Source organism: Berghia stephanieae, chromosome 4 (genome assembly GCF_034508935.2).
Source record: "Berghia stephanieae isolate SIO BIC M18660-M18661 chromosome 4, UCSD_Bste_1.3, whole genome shotgun sequence".
NCBI classification, from domain to species: Eukaryota; Metazoa; Mollusca; class Gastropoda; order Nudibranchia; family Aeolidiidae; genus Berghia; species Berghia stephanieae.
In genome coordinates this window covers 83,958,365-83,977,480 of record NC_088363.1, presented here as the reverse complement: position 1 = coordinate 83,977,480, position 19,116 = coordinate 83,958,365, and the positions used below count along the sequence as shown (strand labels likewise).

The following is a 19,116-nucleotide window of genomic DNA, read 5'->3' as shown; positions in this document are numbered from 1 at the left end:
ATATATATATATATATATATATATATATATATATATATATATATATATATATATATATATATATATAAGAGACGGGTTACAATCGTAACAATAGACAAACCTTGTTTTAAAATCTCAATAAAGTACTTTAACCATCACTTTATTATCCACTAACTGAAATCACAGAGCACACAGTATACAAACAATGACATAGTGTTTAGGTTTGGCCGCTGTGTATTCAACTAAGAACTTGTGGTCAAGTTGCCTTTAATAGTAAGTTAATATAAGAAGCAATTGGATTAATGCCTTAAGGCGATTATCATGAAAGGCGGTGCCTACTGACATCGGCCTGAAATCATTCCGTGCCTTTGAAGTGGAAAGAAAAATCAGATTCGTTGTCGTTGGTCTTAACGGACGCTGACTAAACACCTTTTTTTTTTTTTTGGTAGATTAATTAATGATCCAATTTGCAACGAATTTGGTCAAGAATAATTGAGTATGAAGACCAAAAGATCAGAATCAGATTTTTTGGTCTTGTTTTGTTTTGTTTTGTATTTTTGTTTTGTTTGTTTGTTTGTTTTGTGTCTTTGTTTTTGATTTTGAAATGGGTGGGTGGAGGTGTGTAGTTTTGTTTGTTATATTTTGTTTTGTTTTGAATTCAGTTGCAGGCGTCTGGTTGAGCCCGACATAAAACGATCGGTCACGTTTCTGACCCATCGCCTTCATGTTGGTATTTCATGTCGTGTCAAACAAAATGTCGAAAAGGCATTTTCCTTGAGCAAACATTAAGCTATCTAAACCCAAGTTTAATATTTTTAGACGTGAATTTTCAGTATCTACATGATCCCTTCAAAGTTCCTTTTGGAGTAGATGGGTGACATATTTCATAATTCCAGATAAAATAACATATCATATCGACAGATTTCTTCTTCTTTTTCTTCTTTCTCCCCTCATATTGTCGTCATGTTTGAATGTCTAGTTGGTCAAGGAACGCCACTGTCCTCCTCAGTTCAGGCAGGGGCCCTTACAGTTTGGTCAGCAGAGGTCCGTGTGATCATCATCCATCGTGGTTTTTGTACTCTTGAGCACGTTGCCAATCAGCTGTCTCCGCGAATCCCGATCCTCTGCGGTGCACATGATTTCTGTGTTGCATTTTAAATCACATTTGGCCATTCTTGGGTTATTTAGATATGTCATTCTTTGACCGTGTGATACCATGCCAAAAATCCTGTCTTGCTGTTGTATACTTTGGCCAGGTCTGGAGTATGGGCGTCTTCTTCTATGTGCGGCTATGCGGTCTATTGGTGTCACAGTAAAGGTTGTTCACAATTATCTTATTAAATTTCAATTTATTAAGAACTGAATTCATCTCACTCCAGTTATATTTCGGTAGGCTTAGAAAAATTTTACCTTCTAATATTAGATCTTCTTTCCTTTTATAGCCTTCCCTCGAATTAATTTCTAATTAGTGAATACTTTTCGTTCTACATTCTGTCACGTAGCCACTTATTATAAAAGCTGATAGGTCTAACATTCTACACTCACTTCTCTCTACAATCTATGCCGGACGGCCAGTCGCTTCGTTCCTCATATATATTTGAAGATTTTTATCTTTAGATACTTTGTGGATATTTTATCTCCACCATCAAGACGCCGGAGCTTTTACCTTTGACTGTATAATCCTCAAGGATCAAACCTGAGCCCGCTGTCGAAGAACTATACAATAACCCCTTCCCAACTACCTGGAAGTGGAACTTTATGAGCCTGAGCCCGTTATCGGAGGAATATAGAACCCACGCCTTTCAACTGCCTGGATACGTAACCTAACGAACCTGACATTATATCATCATAAGTTACGTAATATATCCACGTTTCTATTTGTAACTACCACAATCACTATTTATCTCTGTTAATTAAATTTCATCTTTCTTTTTATTTCATCTTAAACAAATCGTTAATTGTTTTTCATTTATAGTAACTAGTTAATTCTGGGGCCTCATTCTACATATCTTTATGCATAGTCGAGTAGCTCTTTACTCACTTGAGACCATGACAATTGGTATGACACTCGCTTTCGGATCGGAAGGTCCTGGGTTCGAGCCTCGCTCGGTGCATAGTTGAGTCCCTAGAAAAGACTCTTTACTCATCTTTTCTCACCGTACTCAGGTGTAAACTGAGTACCTAGCCGTCAACAAAGTTGTCTTTGTCCGAAAAATTGTAATATCGCCTAACAGGCGTCATGTCGTCCTACATGTTAAATGTTGCGGGAACCCCTTGTAAAGCGCTTTGAGCACATCTAGTGGATATTGCGCTATGTAAAAAAGCTTTTTAAAAAAGCTCAACGATAAACGGAGTAAATGTGTTATGGGGAAATATCAGATAATGTGTTTTGTCGGTTCCCAGCAAGGCAGTTGGTCAAATCAATGAAGTGTGGATAGTTTTTATTGTTTTGAAATATGCAGTAATGAAATAGGATTCGGGTATTCGGTAATCTGGAACACTTCACTTTTATTGTCGTTAATACGACAGCTGACCATTTCACACATCACGAAAATAAAAGACAAATTATGATAATGATGATGATGATGATGATGATGATATATGTAATAATAATGAGGATAATAATAATAATAATAATAATAATAATAATAATAATAATAATAATGATAATAATAATAATAATAATAATAATAAATGATGATGATGATGATGATGATGATGATGATGATGATGATGATGATGATGATGATGATGATGACAATAATATAATAACAACAATAATTTCAACCAGAATGACCTGTTAGTCAATGCTACACAACCCCAACCCAAAGTTTCTCCCATATTCCCGGATATTCGATGTAGCTTACTGAGTTCCTGCAATAAGATCCCGAAAAAGCAATGAATGATAAGTCGCCTTTATTAATGTTTAATAAGGCGGTTATAGAACCCTTGGAGTGGTACGTTATGATTTGTGATCCTGTGGGCAGATGGGATTATGGGGGGTTAAAAAGTCAACATCAAGAAGATTTATTGTTTGAGATGTGCGTGGATATCAAATTCTTACTCATGGACGAGTTGAACAGCAAGCATATTCGGTTGCATATATATATATATATAGCTGAGGTTTGCTTTGTTGCTTCTAATAACGTGGTCAGAGAAACTTTAAAATAGTGAATAGGTGCGGCGAACTGGCAAGAGGAGCCAAAGATATCATGCATGGTATAGCTGATATTATGTTACCACAGTTGTGATTTATTTTTACTGCATGGATTGGATATGATTTAGGGCTTGTCGATTCAAATATAACCATAAATCAGTAACGCATGAAATATCCAATATTATATGATCGAATAATTGGTCAAGTAATCGAGACACAAGAAGAAGAAGAAGAAGAAGAAGAAGAAGAAGAAGAAGAAGAAGAAGAAGAAGAAGAAGAAGAAGAAGAAGAAGAAGAAGAAGAAAGAAGAAGAAGAAGAAGAAGAAGAAGAAGAAGAAAAGAAGAAGAAGAAGAAGAAGAGGAAGAAGAAGAAGAAGAAAGAAGAAGAAGAAGAAGAAGAAGAAGAAGAAGAAGAAGAAGAAGAAGAAGAAGAAGAAGAAGAAGAAGAAGAAGAAGAAGAAGAAGAAGAAGAAGAAGAAGAAGAAGAAGAAGAAGAAGAAGAAGAAGAAGAAGAAGAAGAAGAAGAAGAAGAATTCCAGATTTTGGAGAAGTTCCGTTTTATTCCCCGCCTTGGGTTTGCAGATGTTTTTCTTGTCTTTTGGTAAAACAGAAGCAAGAAGCGAAGAGTGGACAGGGAGAATAGAAACCTGGAATTCGGTTGAGAGTTTTCCTTGGTATATGACTTGGCATGAAAAGTCTTCATTGTAATGTTGTAAAGTCTAACAGTTCTTTGGGAGTCCATAATGGAGGAAGATATCCCATACTATTTATTGTATATCCACACTGTCAAAAACATTTTCAAAGTCTATGGAACTGACTTAACCCTCTCCTTACCACCTACCGCAAAATCGTCACATTTGTTACGACACAATATACGTTTTTCTTATGCAGATTTATTTTGTACATCACAATGATCTTTGTTTAATCAATAAGAACATAAAGTTGTTTTGTAGAGAGCTTGTTTGAGTTTGAAAAAATCAATTTTTCTGCTGGGTAAGCCTGCCATTTTGTAAAAATACTGAAAACGATCGGTAAGGAAAGGGTTAAACAAGAGACTGCCACTCCAATGTCTGTTCTCTTAAAATGGTAATCTGGTAAGTACATGATCGGATTTTCCCCAAGGCCTGCTTGTTCATCTCTAACAGTTATATCTGTGACATCTCTTATTCTTTATAGTATTACTTATTATCTTGTTATAGTAGGGGGAATTAGGCTAAAACCGTGCAAATTCGGGTTGAAAGCATGAAAATTTACATACAGGTTGCTAAGACCCATAGAAAAAATATCTGATATAGAACCACTCTGGCAATCAATCATAACGTATCGGTTTAATGCCTTAGATTTTACCTATTACAGCTATATTAAACAAGGGAAATAAGTGCGTAAAAATCTATATTTTCTTCATATTCATTGTATTAGGGAAAATTAGTCTAAAACCGTGCACCTTGGGGTTGAAATCCTGAAAATTGGCATATAGGTAGCTAAGACCCGTATAAATAACACCTGATATAGAACCACTCTGGCAATTTATCATAACAGTGCGTTTTTAGCACTTTTATTTTTTCCTATATAGCATTACTTATTTGAGGAAATAACCACGACAATACAGTGCGTTCTAAAACTTTAAATACACGGGCACCATTTACGGTAGCTAACTGATGGTTATTTCGTGTTGTAACTAGTAGATAAAAGCGGGAGAGGGGGGGGGGAGAGGGAGTGAGAGAGAGAGAGAGAGAAAGAGAGAGAGAGAGAGAGAGAGAGAGAGAGAGAGAGAGAGAGAGAGAGAGAGAGAATTTTACTCATTACTGTACTAACCTAACTAGTAGATAAAATAGAGAGAGGGGAGAGGGAGTGAGCGGGAGAGACGGAGAGAGAGAAAGAGAGAGAGAGAGAGAGACGGAGAGAGAGAGAGAGAGAGAGAGAGAGAGAGAGAGAGAGAGAGAGAGAGAGAGAATTTTACTCATTAGTGTACTGACCTAACACCCCCCCCCCCCTTCCACACCCCCCCCCCCCCCGCATCTACACAAGTCCGTGCAAGGAAAACCGGACCTTAAACACTTGCATCGGGTGCCGATACATTCTCTCTTACATGATCATTTGATAAGTTTTGGGACACTTTTGACAATTCTGGAAATAAGCACCACAGTGGTTCATGTCGATCGTCACATTTGTTGCAGGGTTCTCTTCTATAAAAGATATGTTAGAAAAAGCTCGAATTCTTTCAAGAACTGTGACATCATGATTATCATCAGCAGTGACATCTTTTCAAGCTTGTTTTTTTAAGTATCGTGCATGACAAATTTTATGGTATAGGGCGGTAGTGTGCCTCCTGAACGACTAAATCTCCTCCGGCAATAAATGACAACATATCAGAATCTTTTATAGATAACGCTATTTCACGAATGTTTTCTTCCATATCTGTTGCCAGTACAGAATGGAGTACTCCCGATTCCACGAGTTTACAAAAAAGCACGTTTGTTTATTATAGCCAATCTCTAATTTTGAACGTTGTCTCATTATTCTCGTGGGTTGCGAAATATATTCATTCGGTGACTCCTCCAAGTCAAATGACGAAGTTTGGAATTCTTGTAGGGCAATTCTTTTAGATTTCTTTAATTCTAATCGCCTAATTTTGTTGGCATTAAATTTTACACGACAATACTTATGCCACTTAGCATTATTTTGTTTTAAGCTTTCAATAATCTCAATTATTTCTGATGAATTAAAAAAATAGATACATCCAACTTGTTTTCATCACAAACCAAAGAATTAAATTGTGTTAAATCTTCAAAAAGAGTTTCACAGCCTTGCCCTTTGTCATACCTCCTCGACTTAGAGGGACATTCTAAACGGTCTGTGTTATCTTGTTGGCATATCAAACACTTGTCCCAGTCTCTGGGACCAGTTCTTTTTGCTATTGTATGTGTATCTGAAATCATGCAAACACATTCCTTTATTAGGCATATGCAATATTCTTTCATAACTCTCTCTCTCTCTCTCTCTCTCTCTCTCTCTCTCTCTCTCTCTCTCTCTCTCTCTCTCTCTCTCTTTCTTTCTTTCTGTTAAAGACCCCTCATCATCAGGCAAAATGTGTGCAGTGCCTTACATAAGGACACAATAGTAAAAATAGAACATTCTCCCATTGTCCCTTTGCGGTAAATAACGTAAAGTAAATAACTTGCCACAATACAGCATCATAGTGGTTGATGATGATGATAATGATGATAATTATAGCAATGTAAGTGGTATGCTGACTCTTTACTGTCATCAAGTTTGACCGAAATAGGTTTTAACTCACGTAAAATGATTATATCAGTTTTTTTTGGAAAGAAAAGAAAACAGGAGGAGGGGAGAAGTAGCACTGTCCTTTGTCAACACCGGTTATCGGCATTTATTGAGCTGTGTTCTGCTAGTTTGTTTTGTCTACCCCTCTGCTCGTCTTCCCGTCTGTTTTAGAGCAATTGATTATACTTATTAAATCAGATGCAGAAAATCTCATATTATAGAATATTGCTCGCTAGACGTCCTTTAAAACAAGTGAAATTGAATAATATTTACGATTAAATAATTTGAATGGTTCGTGAATCGAAAGTAAAGGGAAAGGAAAACTTCCGCTTCGACGCTAAAAATAGTCACCAATGGGAATCCAAAGGATGACGTAAAACAACCTTTGGTCGGCTTGCCTCGAATGTTTACACACTAAAAATGAAAGAAATTATTGTCGTCCATTTCAAAATTTTCTAATCTTAAAAACCTTGTATCTCAACTAATACTGATCTCCCAGAGTGGTTCTATATCATAAATTATAGGATTTTTCATATTCTACAACATATGTGATTTTCATGCTTTCAACCCTGTTTGCACAATTCAAGGGTTTTTTGGACCTAATTCCCCCTACTATTAGCACTTTGCTTGGAATTGGACGTAATGTCATATCTCTCCATTTGCTGCAGTGCCACAGGTCTCATCCAGTTTTTGTAGTGTTATTAGGACCCCCCCCCCCCCCCCATTTAAAAAAACAAATATTCAACGGGTGGTTCACGTTTGCTCCATATTAGGTTAATTATCCTATGTAACTGATTGACAATTTCATTCCCCCCCCCCCCCTTCTTTTTTAGGCCTCAGGAGGTATTTTAATCTATTCCCGAAGCCCAACCACTTTTAAGTTTCTTTATTGCTCCTCTATTTACAGGTTTGCAATTTCTTCGTGTCAAGCATGTTTCCTTGACCTATACTGGGTAAATTCTGAAGTGTGGATCTATATATAAGATTTCAAGGAAGTGCTTTTTTCAACTTTCAAGTCAGATTTCGGCAGAAGTTTATCGTCTTTCTGACTTATTTCTAATAGACTTGTTCGAGAAGTTGTTTTTCTCACTTTGCAATCTTATTGAGTATAAGGATTTTAGGTCTCCTTTTTTAGGCTGCAACTGCAGCCTGTTTTGACTATTTAACTCTCTCGAGTTCATATGCATGGAAAATCGAACAAATTTGTTCGATTTTCAATGAGGGTGAACTCGAGATTAATTCACATATGGCCTCTCAGCAGGTTTGACTACTTTGGCAATTTTATTATATTCACTGTTAGCCTCTTGCTTTTGACTCCTTTTCCTTGCTTGGATAATTGCTGGTTTCCTTCTTTTTCGTTCCTCTCCCCTTTCTCAAGTTTCTTCTCTTATCCATGTTTTTTTTTTTTTTCTTTTTTTCACGGATGGTTTTCCAGGAACACCTTGTACTCGGATTTAATAATGCCCCCCCCCCCCCCCCAACACACACACAGACACACAGACACACACACACACACACACACACACACACACACACACACACACACCGAGTTTGGGATCATCTTTTCCCATCGAAATATGAAGAGCAAGTTTTCTCCTGAATAAAAAAAAAGGTGTATTGCCAGTCATTCTCGTCCGACAAAGAAATAATCTATCATATTATTTACATAATGGTTTTGTCTCTTGAAGGGTGGCACTGCAGTGACATCATAAAACATGCTTATTTTCTTGAAATTGAAAGGAAGTTAAAGTCAACAACAAACAAACATAGAGAACTTATTGCTAAAGGTGTGTAAGTAGTGCTCGTTAGTGCTGGGCGGGTACCCGGATACCCGCGGGTACCCGCGGGTAATAACGTTAAACCGGGTACTCGGGTCTCGTGCCACCCACGAGTTTGTTTCGTTAAGTTTTCTCATTTCTTCGATCCACTAAAAACTCGTAACCCGACTTTTTATATAGAACAGTAAAGGAAGGTGCCCCAAACGTAAACAAAGGTCGAGAAGCACGTGGCAAACCACATGTTCCTGTCTTGACAGCTCACGTTCCAATGTAAATAATAGAAAAAAATAACCTTTAAAATTTGGCTGTTAGGTGGCAAAAGAAACACATATTCATAAATACTCGATCATGCATCAAATAATGTCTAGATATGGATATTTTATGGAACAAAAGGTAAAATTTTCTAAAATTTATCAAAAGTTACAGTCTATCTATTTTTAGACCAGAGCAAATTACTCCGCTGGTGTGAACAAAACGAGAATTATTCGGAGCCTGATTTTCATAATAATTTAGCCTTATAATATTATTTCTGCAACTGTTAGATTTTATGTAAACATATTTTCAATACTGAAAGTGTATTGCCTACAACTCAAACTACAAAATTGGGAGACCTATATTGTGCGTAAATTTTTCCGGTCCCTAACGGAAATCACTAGCAACTTGTTATTGTTTACGTTTCGGGCACCTTCCTTTACTGTTCTATTCGCAGAACGGAAGAATCATTGAATGAAGATAAAAAAGAACAATTGAATCAAAATGGCCGCAGCAATGGATGTCGATAACTCAGAGGATATTGAAGAAGGCCCAAGTGTTTCAGGCGAACGAGGGATAAAGAAACGATTTGAAGTTAAAAAGGTCGGAAGATGATATATTTAATTTATTTTTAAGATCCATATTTGTAATCCTCTGCCTCTATTGTTCATTTATTGAATGAATCAGTCATGTCGTCTAAAACTTGCTTTGGATGAGAGGCCTTCATTCATATTCCGCTGTGATTATCCCCAGACACCTGTCTGACTGTCTGGGAATAATGAAAGTTCGTTATCCCCAGACACCTGTCTGGGGATAACCAAAATTCGTTATCCCCAGACATATATTTGAAACTCCGCTCCTTTAAACAATTATCCACATTCCAGAATATGGAATGTTTCGAAATGCACATAGTCTACTTTAACTTTAATTACCTAACTTTCCTTATTTCTAATATTTCTATGATAGAAATATTAGAAATAAGGAAAGTTAGGTAATTAAAGTTAAAGCATTGGATGGACCTCTCTCTCTCTCTCTCTCTCTCTCTCTCTCTCTCTCTCTCTCTCTCTCTCTCTCTCTCTCTCTCTCTCTCTCTCTCTCTCTCTCTCTCTCTCTCTCTGTGTGTGTGTGTGTTATTTTAAATTTTAAAAATCAAACAATACAATTTAACTCATTAAAGGCGAGATTCAAGGTTAACGTGTATAAATGTTACCGTGTAAGCTGCTTCGGGGCTAGGTGCCCGGTTAGTAACGAAAATAATGATACCAAAATATCTGCGATATTCCTCTTTATAACTAAGTTATGCATCTTTAATTGAACCCCCCTAAATCTTTTAGTAAAAGCGAATGGCAATTTCCAGTCTTACTTATGGCTGGGCGAGTTGGGTCACAATTTGACTCCCACTGCTGCTGCTCACTAAACTTCCTAAAGTTACCGTGTATGTAGACACTCCGATAAAGAAAACTGGTTATTGGCAGACACCTGTCTGTCTGGTAATAATAGAAAACCTGGACTTTTTATTATTGGCAGACCCTGTCTGGGAATAACCAATTTTAGTTATTGGTAGACAAGTTGGCAGATCAGAAAGATTTTAATTTTTTGCAAAATGCCAAATTAGGCGTAAAAAATGCCAAATTTTCTGAGAAAAAAAATGTTAGTGGTTATTTGTGTCCCAGATCAGTTAATATCAAGTGATATTTAACACGAGATGAAAGAAAATAGTGAGGACGAATATGACATTTTGGTAGAAGTAGAAAGGAACCAAGAGAGAGAGAGAAATATTGTTTTTTTAAAAGAGGGGGGAGGGGGATGAAAGAAAAGTGGCAGAACCAGGATTCGAACCCACAGCCCGATTCTGACTAGCCTCATAAGGCAGGCGACTTAACCATTCGGACATGTCACCCACATGAAAGTCGACGCATATTGTGTATGTATGTAGTAACCTGCTATTCATCGACTGATTTTTTTGTTGGTTGATTTTATGTTTTTATAGATATTTTATTAACTTTACTTATTTCTATGTGCATTTCGAAACATTCCATATTCTGGAATGTGGATAAATGTTTAAAAGAGCGGAGTGTCAAAATGTGTCTGGGAATAAGAAATTTTCGTATTCCCAGATATGTGTGAGAATAATCACAGCTGTTGTTATTCTCAGACATGTCTGCCAATAAAGAAAACTTGATTATTGGTAGACACCTGTCTGGCAATAACCAAAAGCCTGGCCTTTTCGTTATTGGCAGACACATTTATCAAGTTGGCAGAAATATTTTATGCAAAATGCCAAACTAGGTGTGAAAAATACCAAATATTCTGAAAAAATAATTTGTGTCCCAAATCAGTTAATATCAAGTCATATTTAACACAAGATGAAATAAAATAGTACTCAAATGCCAAATCCAGCTTTTTAAAAAAAGCAAATGGATCAATGAAATGCAAGTTTTTGACACTTCTAACTGAAACGTCAAACTGCCAATTCGCCTTCTTTTTCAACCAGCAAGAAACTTGTTAATCATCAAATCGGTTCATAGTCCACCAACCATTAAGATTTTCACTATACCACTGTTAACTCTATTGATCTTCCTTTGTTTCTATAATTTGTTCATTCTGACCACAATTTTGGGGATATTAATGATGGCCGGGATTGTTTGTTTCGCAGACAAATCCCTAGGCCTAGGTGTTGTTCGCCCCAGAACCGACCACACCTATGAAGAAACTATTTTTATTTCGTAGGTCATAAAGTTTGTATGAAGGTCGTAAATGTGACTCTGAAATTTTGCTGGCACCCTGTTTTAAGTCTTTTTCTCTCTCTCTCTCTTTTGGTTGCTTTCAATAGAATATTGCAAATTGTAATATTCATCCCCACTCCGATCTCAAAAAGTGCAAACTAAAAAAAATAAAAATAAAAATAAACAGACAAAAAAAAAAAAAAACAACTACAAGAATTTAATAAAAAGTGATAATTCTTTAAATATGTGTGTTGAGCATTTTTGGTTAATGATTCTAATTTCTTATTAAGATTGGTTTTTGATTTTTTCTTCATTCTCTTTTTCAGTGGAATGCAGTGGCACTGTGGGCCTGGGGTGAGTACTTTTCACTCTCACTAGTCATTCCACAGTGGGAGGTACTTAGTACTTTCACGTCATGATCTCCCTAGGAGCTTATCTATGTCAATGATCAGAGATGCCAAAATTCCGTTTTCACCAGAAAATAGTTTTGTCTGAAGCAAAATAAAATCTGGATTACCCGCAACTTCCGTCAAATTCCAATGAGGTCTGATGGTTCCAGGGAAATCTCCACCACTTCAAGTTTAATCACAGAGTCCAGGACTGACTGCACACCAAAATTGTTTTGTTGTATTTGTTAATTTGAATATATTATAATTGAAGCATTTGAGTGGGTTCCTGTTCAGTGGGATTCTGTACTTGTGGGTGGATGAGATGAGGCTTTATGGTGATCTCTCTGATGGTCTGCTCAACAAATCTATCTCTGTTCCCTATTTGAACAAGTCCCCGTTGCCTTACTTTTCTTGTGGGCTTTGAATTATAAACTAGATATATTTTACTACCCCTTGTCTTCCTTCTAACTGGTGCTGTGATGAGCAAAATATGTCCCAAGCGCCGTCAAATCCTGAAAAACAATAAAACAAAATCAAGGAAGAGGGTGCTCAGTAGTTAATATCAACTTTTAAAATGTGCTAAAATAATTTTTTATTTAAATTGTTTCATTTGCTTTGAATTGCAGTCCGTGGATACTGTGGTGTTGAATCGACATCCAATGAGTGCTCACTCAATCAGTGCAATCCATCTCCTGTTTTTCTGGCTAAAATTTAAATTCTTCTCCTTCCAGGATGTTAGTCAATCATTTAGTGTTGACTTAAATCAGACAAAATTTTGCACTGTTCATGGGTGTTTTTTACAAGTAGGAATATAAAAAAAATTACAAAGGGCATTTTGTAGAAAACTATGTCAGATTTTGATTTTATGCCAAAGTTGACTTGATGCTAGTTGACATGGACTGCACTCAGTGACTTCTTATATAGGAGGACGAGTCGCCGACGAAATTTTACGTTCTACGGGGCCGGACAACCATCGGGACAAATATATACAGTGCAATATGTTATCTTTGGTTATATTTATCTATCAATTTGTATGTCTGTATGTCTCTATATATCTATCTATCTATGTATTTATCTATCTATGTATCTATCTATCTATCTATCTATGTCTCTATATTTTTTTCATTATTATTTTCTCTTTATCTTCAACTCCCACTTCTCCACCTCCCTCTCCGCCTCTTCCTCCTTATTCTTCTTTTCATCCATCTTTAGATGTTACCGATTCCCGGAATTGATAAATGAGAGAGAGAGAGAGAGAGAGAGAGAGAGAGAGAGAGAGAGAGAGAGAGAAGGAAACACACACATACACATACACAGAGGGAGAGAGAGAGATAAGGAAACACACAGAGATAGATAGAGAGAGAGAAAGAGAGCGCGAGAGATAGGGGTGGTTTTAGTCCCATGGCCCGATCGTTGTTGGGACAGGTATATGGTACTACATCTCTCTCTCTCTCTCTCTCTCTCTCTCTCTCTCTCTCTCTCTCTCTCCCCCTCTCTCTCTCTCTCTCTCTCTCTCTCTCTCTCTCTCTCTCCATCATCCTCTTTTCTTTCCAACTATCTATCTATCTATCTATCTATCTATCTATCTATCTATCTATCTATCTATCTATCTGTCTATCTATCTATCTACCTGTCTATGAATCTATATTTCTCTTTATGTTTCACCTTTTCATCAATTCACCCATCTTTTCCTTCATACATACATCCATCCATCTACCTACCGACAAAATCAATCGATGTACCTTCATATCTATGTTTAAATTTATTATGTATCTATCTCTCTCTCTCTCTCTCTCTCTCTCTCTCTCTCTCTCCATCATCCGCTTTTCTATCCATCCATCTATCTATCTATCTATCTACCTGTCTATGAATCTATATTTCTCTTTATGTTTCACCTTTTCATCAATTCACCCTCCTTTTCCTTCATACATACATCCATCCATCTACCTACCGACAAAATCAATCGATCTACCTTCATATCTATGTTTAAATTTATTATGTATCTATCTATTCATCCACACAATTCATTTGTTTTCTTATTCCTCTCTTTATTGTTCTCATCCACAACAATATCTTCATAGCTCTCTCTCTCTCTCTCTCTCTCTCTCTCTCTCTCTCTCTCTCTCTCTCTCTTTGATAGTATTTCGCACGTGTATTCACCGTCATATCAAATCAAATAATCCTCTCTCTCTCTCTCTCTCTCTCTCTCTCTCTCTCTCTCTCTCTCTCTCTCCCCTCTCTGTGTCTCTCTCTCTTTGATAGTATTTCGTACGTGTATTCTCCGTCATACCAAATCAAATAATCCTCTCTCTCTCTCTCTCTTTCCCTCTCTCTGTGTCTCTCTCTCTTTAATAGTATTACGAACGTGTATTCTCCGTCATATCAAATCAAATAATTCTCTCTCTCTCTCTCTCTCTCTCTCTCTCTCTCTCTCTCTCTCTCTCTCTCTCTCTCTCTCTCACTCACTCACTCACTCACTCACTCTCGACCTCCCTCCATGCTTTTCCCCCGTCTATTTTTCTCACAATAAAATGGGACACACAGACACACACACACACACACACACACAGAGAGAGAGAGAGAGAGAGAGAGAGAGAGAGAGAGCGAGAGAGAGAGAGAGAGAGAGAGAGAGAGAGATGAACCAACATAGACTGCGGACAGAGAGATAGGTAGAGAACAAAAACTAAGTCTGAAAAATGCCATTATTGACGTTCAGTTTCCAGACACCAGCTATTTAGTATATATTGACCATTAATTACTCATGATAAGTCAATAAAAACCCAGTCATCCGCATATTCAAGTCAAGAGGAGATGAGAGGTTTGGGAGAAGAGGAGGGCAAGATAGACAAAGCCAATAAATAGTGCACGCTACATTTGATCCGTCATTGCCTAATTTATGATTGTCATTGCGTCAATTAGTGAATGTGAGTGTGTGTGTGTGTGAGAGAGAGAGAGTGAGAGAGAGAGGTTGGGGGGGGGGGGGAGCAGTGGAAGGAGATTAATTTTTTAATTACCCAAACAAATCACAATGAATGTAGACTCCACCTCACTAGTTCAATTCGTATTGAGAATGTATGATGTTGCGTTGGGAAGAGAGGTGGAAGGGGGGGGGGGGGGGTTGTAATGGGGGAGGGGGTGTTTTCTGTTCAACAGTGTGTGTTAAAAGGTTCATGTACACAAAAGTTTCGGATTTTATTTGGTCAAGACTCACCATATCTGTAGTTAGTGTAATCCGTGTTCCATCACAAATGATGAATTAATTTCACTTGAATCGTTCTATTTTCTATGACTCTCACTATGACTATGATTAGTTCTGACTCAGGGAGGTTATAGTAATATTATTATTATGCTTGGTTATGCGACATGTATTTCTATATATTTTTATTTGATCCTGTAATTTTAACTCACTTCAAGAACATGTAAATGTAACATGTTAGGGATCAAAGTCAAAACATATTGATGTGATAATGACTACCATAAGCACAGTTGCACATCGTGTAATCCACTGAAATCTATCAATTATAACAATTCCATTTAAAAACGAATGATACACAACCGCTTGCTTTGGAAGTTTACAAACTAAAGAGGCAAACATGCAGATTGTTTTATACTTAAACTTCTGTTCTCACAAACAGGGATGCCAGATGGCCAGAGTTCTTCGAAGCCAATTTAGACTGCAAAAGTGACCAAATAGAACCCCACGTGGCCAAACACTTCAATTACTTTGACCTCCTTAAAAGACATCGATTTTGATTTTTTTTATGGACTAACCTAGGAAAAGACTTGTTTTTATTTTTTAAAAAGAAAATTTTAATTTATGATATTTACGCGATTCTCTGTGTGTCAATTTTGATCATACATGTGGCCATCTGGCAGCACAACCCACACACCAACTATGACTTAACTTCTTGACACTTCTTCCTAGTAAAATAGCAGTATTCTACTAGTTGCCTTTCCTTTTCAAGCTGCAACTTGTGGATATGGGTGAAATTTGACCGTTTTTGTGTGGGAAAAATTATCTTCGTAGTAAATAGCAGTATCTTAACCGTATCCATTACTTTAAAGACAGCATAGTCGGGAGAACGGTCGTCTTACTGGTGAGCCGGTCAGTTAAGGAATTTCTTTGATGACGTAAAAGTGACATCACTTCCCCACCCGATGGGGAAACGGTTGGGGGAAAGACAAGAAAGGAATGCCTTTGATTGTCACCGACATCTGCATATCATTACAGCCTGACGACAGGGGTACTGTTATATAGAGAAAAAAACGAAAGGCCCCGTAGAATGTATCGAGCTTTGGCTGTGAGCAGACCAGTACTATCAGTAGACAATGACTGCACTTTATTCCTGTGGTGACTTATCAGTCAGATGATGTAAAAAATCTAAAATGTATTGGAAAATACATTCCCTCGATACTGCCTTCCAATGGCAAAACATGTTAAAAATTGTTGGGAGAATTTTTATTTGCTGTATTGATAAAATAATAAGATGATTTCCAACTTGTCACAAATTTTAAAATTTAAATCTTCTCAGAAGTAATGGACAGATATTTTGTCTGATTTCTTTCAAAGATCTAGTCTTAGACATGCTGAATGTTAGAATATTGTTATATCCATCATTATCTTTTTGCTTTCTTTCAGATATTGTTGTTGACAATTGTGCCATTTGCAGGAATCACATCATGGATCTTTGTGAGTTACTAATTTTGAATATCATATATCACACCTGGTTTAAGACTAAGAGTGGTCTATTTTAAGTTAAACCCCTGATCTATAGAGGCGATTTCTAATAAAGATAGGAGGCGATTTCTAATAAAGATAGCTATACATGCATAATCAGTGGGAATTCAGATTATTTAATGCTTAGAAATTCAATATCGGTAAAGTCACAAGTCTCACAATATTCTAGTCAAGCAATGTGTCGTCATTTTACAAACATTTTATTTGAAAACAAAATGAATATAAATTAAATTCCCATAATATGGCGAGATAATTATTGGCTGAAGAAATCTCCTTGCTGGAACTGGGATACCTCTCTTGTCTCCCACTGACCTGTTTGCCTTGTTAAACCTGTGTCACAACCTGTCCTCAAAGTTGCTTTTGCTATGGCAGCTCGAAAGTTTGTGGCACGTGCTCGCCTGCCATCCCAGCCTCCTGAGAGATTTTCTCAGAACTTTACCCATTCTCCAACTCCATTGCCATATAAGGGGGAGAGTCGATATATACTCATAGTCACAGGCTGATCTAGGTCATTGTTTTCACTGACTTGATTGGGATACATTTTTAAACACAGCGTGGGTCAAGCTTTGAATCTGAATTGTGGGTCAACTCCATCAAAACCCCATCAACTTGAATCATTTTGAAGATCAAAGAATGGAATTGTGACACTGCCATCAGGGTCAAACAAAATATATTTCCTTAAGTACTCATTTTTAGGGCTTTTGTTGGAGGGCCTGTACTTTGCAATCACAGTAGGGTAATAGTAATACATCTCTGTCTCGTTTTGTGTAGTCCTAGCCTTTCTTTGCATAATGGGTTTGATGTGAGACATGGCAGTTCATCCCTGTGGGCATGACGTGACTGTTTTCACTGATGCCTTTGATATGTTTGTTATTTCTTCACATCTCCAGACCTGCCAACGGGTAGGATTAATCGTATTTTAGTACGGGGTGCGATTAATCGTATTTTAGTACGATTTTGGGACTCAAATACGTGGATACAATTCCAAAGGATTTAGTACGATTTTTGTTGTAATATTTTGATTTTTTTCTTCTCAAGCTTGAATGATGTTGAAAATGACATGTCATACATCAATCGTTGACCGTGTTTCTTTTTTTTTTTGTCCTTTTTTTTTTTTTTTTTGTTACTGTGTTTCTGAATGATGCATCACAGTTAGTATACTATTGTTTTCATTTCAGTTAGTTATACGTTGCCGGTTTTCACCAATTATATTTTTCTCATAACTTTTTGAGGATTTGCATAGAATTATGCATTTAAGCTTATTTTATACTTTAGATGGCCTCAGGCCACATTTAAGCTTTTACCACTTGTTAAATAGAAAATTTAAAGTGAAAATTAAATTTAACTAACATCTTAGGCAATGAAGCTTTCAATTAAAAACTGTATTGCTGATAAGCTTAAAACATAAATGGATTATTTCTCTTTATAATTACTAAAATTTTATTTTAAAAAATTTTATGATCTTTTTTTAAGATTTATTATTTTGTATGAGTGATTTTTTTCCATTACTAACTGGGCAGCTTTAGGAACAAAATGGTTCAAAATGAATCCTCTGGAAGTATTTAACTTGTCTGTGATATTTGTGAATTTCCCATCATTTGACCAACAATAATAGTATTAGTATGTAGTAATAGTGGTAGGAGTAGAAGTAGTAGTGGTAGTAGTAATAGCACTAGTCTAGTAGTGCTTGTAGGAATTGTTGTAGTTGTAGTAGGAGGAGGAGTAGTAAATGCTATTTAAAAAAAGGGAGAGAGAGACATGGATCATTTGATAACATAATGGAAATTATCTTGTCACTGCTGCAAATTGTCATCTCTATTAGATTGAAGACCACTCTCTCAAATATTTTATCTCAAAACCTTCAACTGATTTACTGGACTGGCAGATGTATATCGCCATCACAACTTCATTTGAGACATCAGCATCATCATCTCAAACCATCACCACCATGGCATCACCACTGTTACAATTACAACCACCATCACAGCATTGTCACTGCCACAACCGCCACCACCACATCACTTCATCCATCACCACCACCGCTAGAGCACCATCGATACAATCAGCATCTCCTCTTCTACAGGCACTAGCATCAATACTACCAACATATTTGGGGTCTTTTGCTCATTTCTTTTAATGTTTTGAAAGCAATTTCTGAGCCTTATACTGATTTAAAATAGTCATTAAGTTTTAGTTTCTCAATAAACCGATAATTTTGTAATTACTAGTGATTGCTGCAAACGAATGTTTGAATGATGAAGATCGGAGTTTATTTTTGATTTGGGTTTATGTTAGCTTATATAAATTTTTGTATTTTGCGCACTTTTATTTTCCACACATGCGGACAAAATACACTTTTTTGCAAAAAAAAATACACTTTTTAGGATCATAGAATACACTTTTCATTCTGGGAAGGTTGGCAGGTCTGCATCTCATGTTGTAATTAATTCTCTCATAATAATGTATTATTGCTGACCCAGCCACCTTTAATAGAGACTGTGGTCTTTGTGATCAAGGGACAAGTGCTTACATGATCAGATACCATGGAATGATGGTTTCAATCTGTACTGTCAGTTTCAATGTTAGACACATTGATGTTCAGTCGAGCAAGGTTTGAAGTAATTTCATCTCATTTTATTGACATTGTCTTTTAAGTCACTGTTGCCTTCTCAGGCGTATTCTCATTGTTCAAAATGAGTTTAGATAAACTAAATCTATAAAAGAAGGTTGAAAGTTGGTAAATCCAAAGAAAAACAAAGATTATGAGCATGAGGCTTTGTTTAATTTGCAACAAGATGTATGTAAATGTAAC

The 19,116-nt window shown here is 36.6% G+C and overlaps 2 protein-coding genes across 2 annotated transcripts in view; one reads left to right on the top strand and one right to left on the bottom strand.

The window, feature by feature from the left end:
- Nucleotides 1-183, bottom strand: part of LOC144972112 (uncharacterized) — a 38,185-nt gene extending 38,002 nt beyond the window's left edge. The window contains exon 1 of the mRNA XM_078913199.1: nt 101-183. The gene's annotated coding sequence lies outside the window, so the exon portion shown is untranslated. The remainder of the gene's footprint in view (nt 1-100) is intronic.
- An 8,717-nt stretch (nt 184-8,900) lies between these two features.
- LOC144971413 (E3 ubiquitin-protein ligase RBX1) overlaps nt 8,901-19,116 on the top strand; it is a 30,341-nt gene continuing 20,125 nt past the window's right edge. The window contains exons 1-3 of the mRNA XM_078912279.1: nt 8,901-9,054; nt 11,504-11,531; nt 16,206-16,256. Coding sequence (XP_078768405.1) covers nt 8,956-9,054; nt 11,504-11,531; nt 16,206-16,256 — 178 coding nt within the window. The 5' untranslated portion in view covers nt 8,901-8,955. The remainder of the gene's footprint in view (nt 9,055-11,503; nt 11,532-16,205; nt 16,257-19,116) is intronic.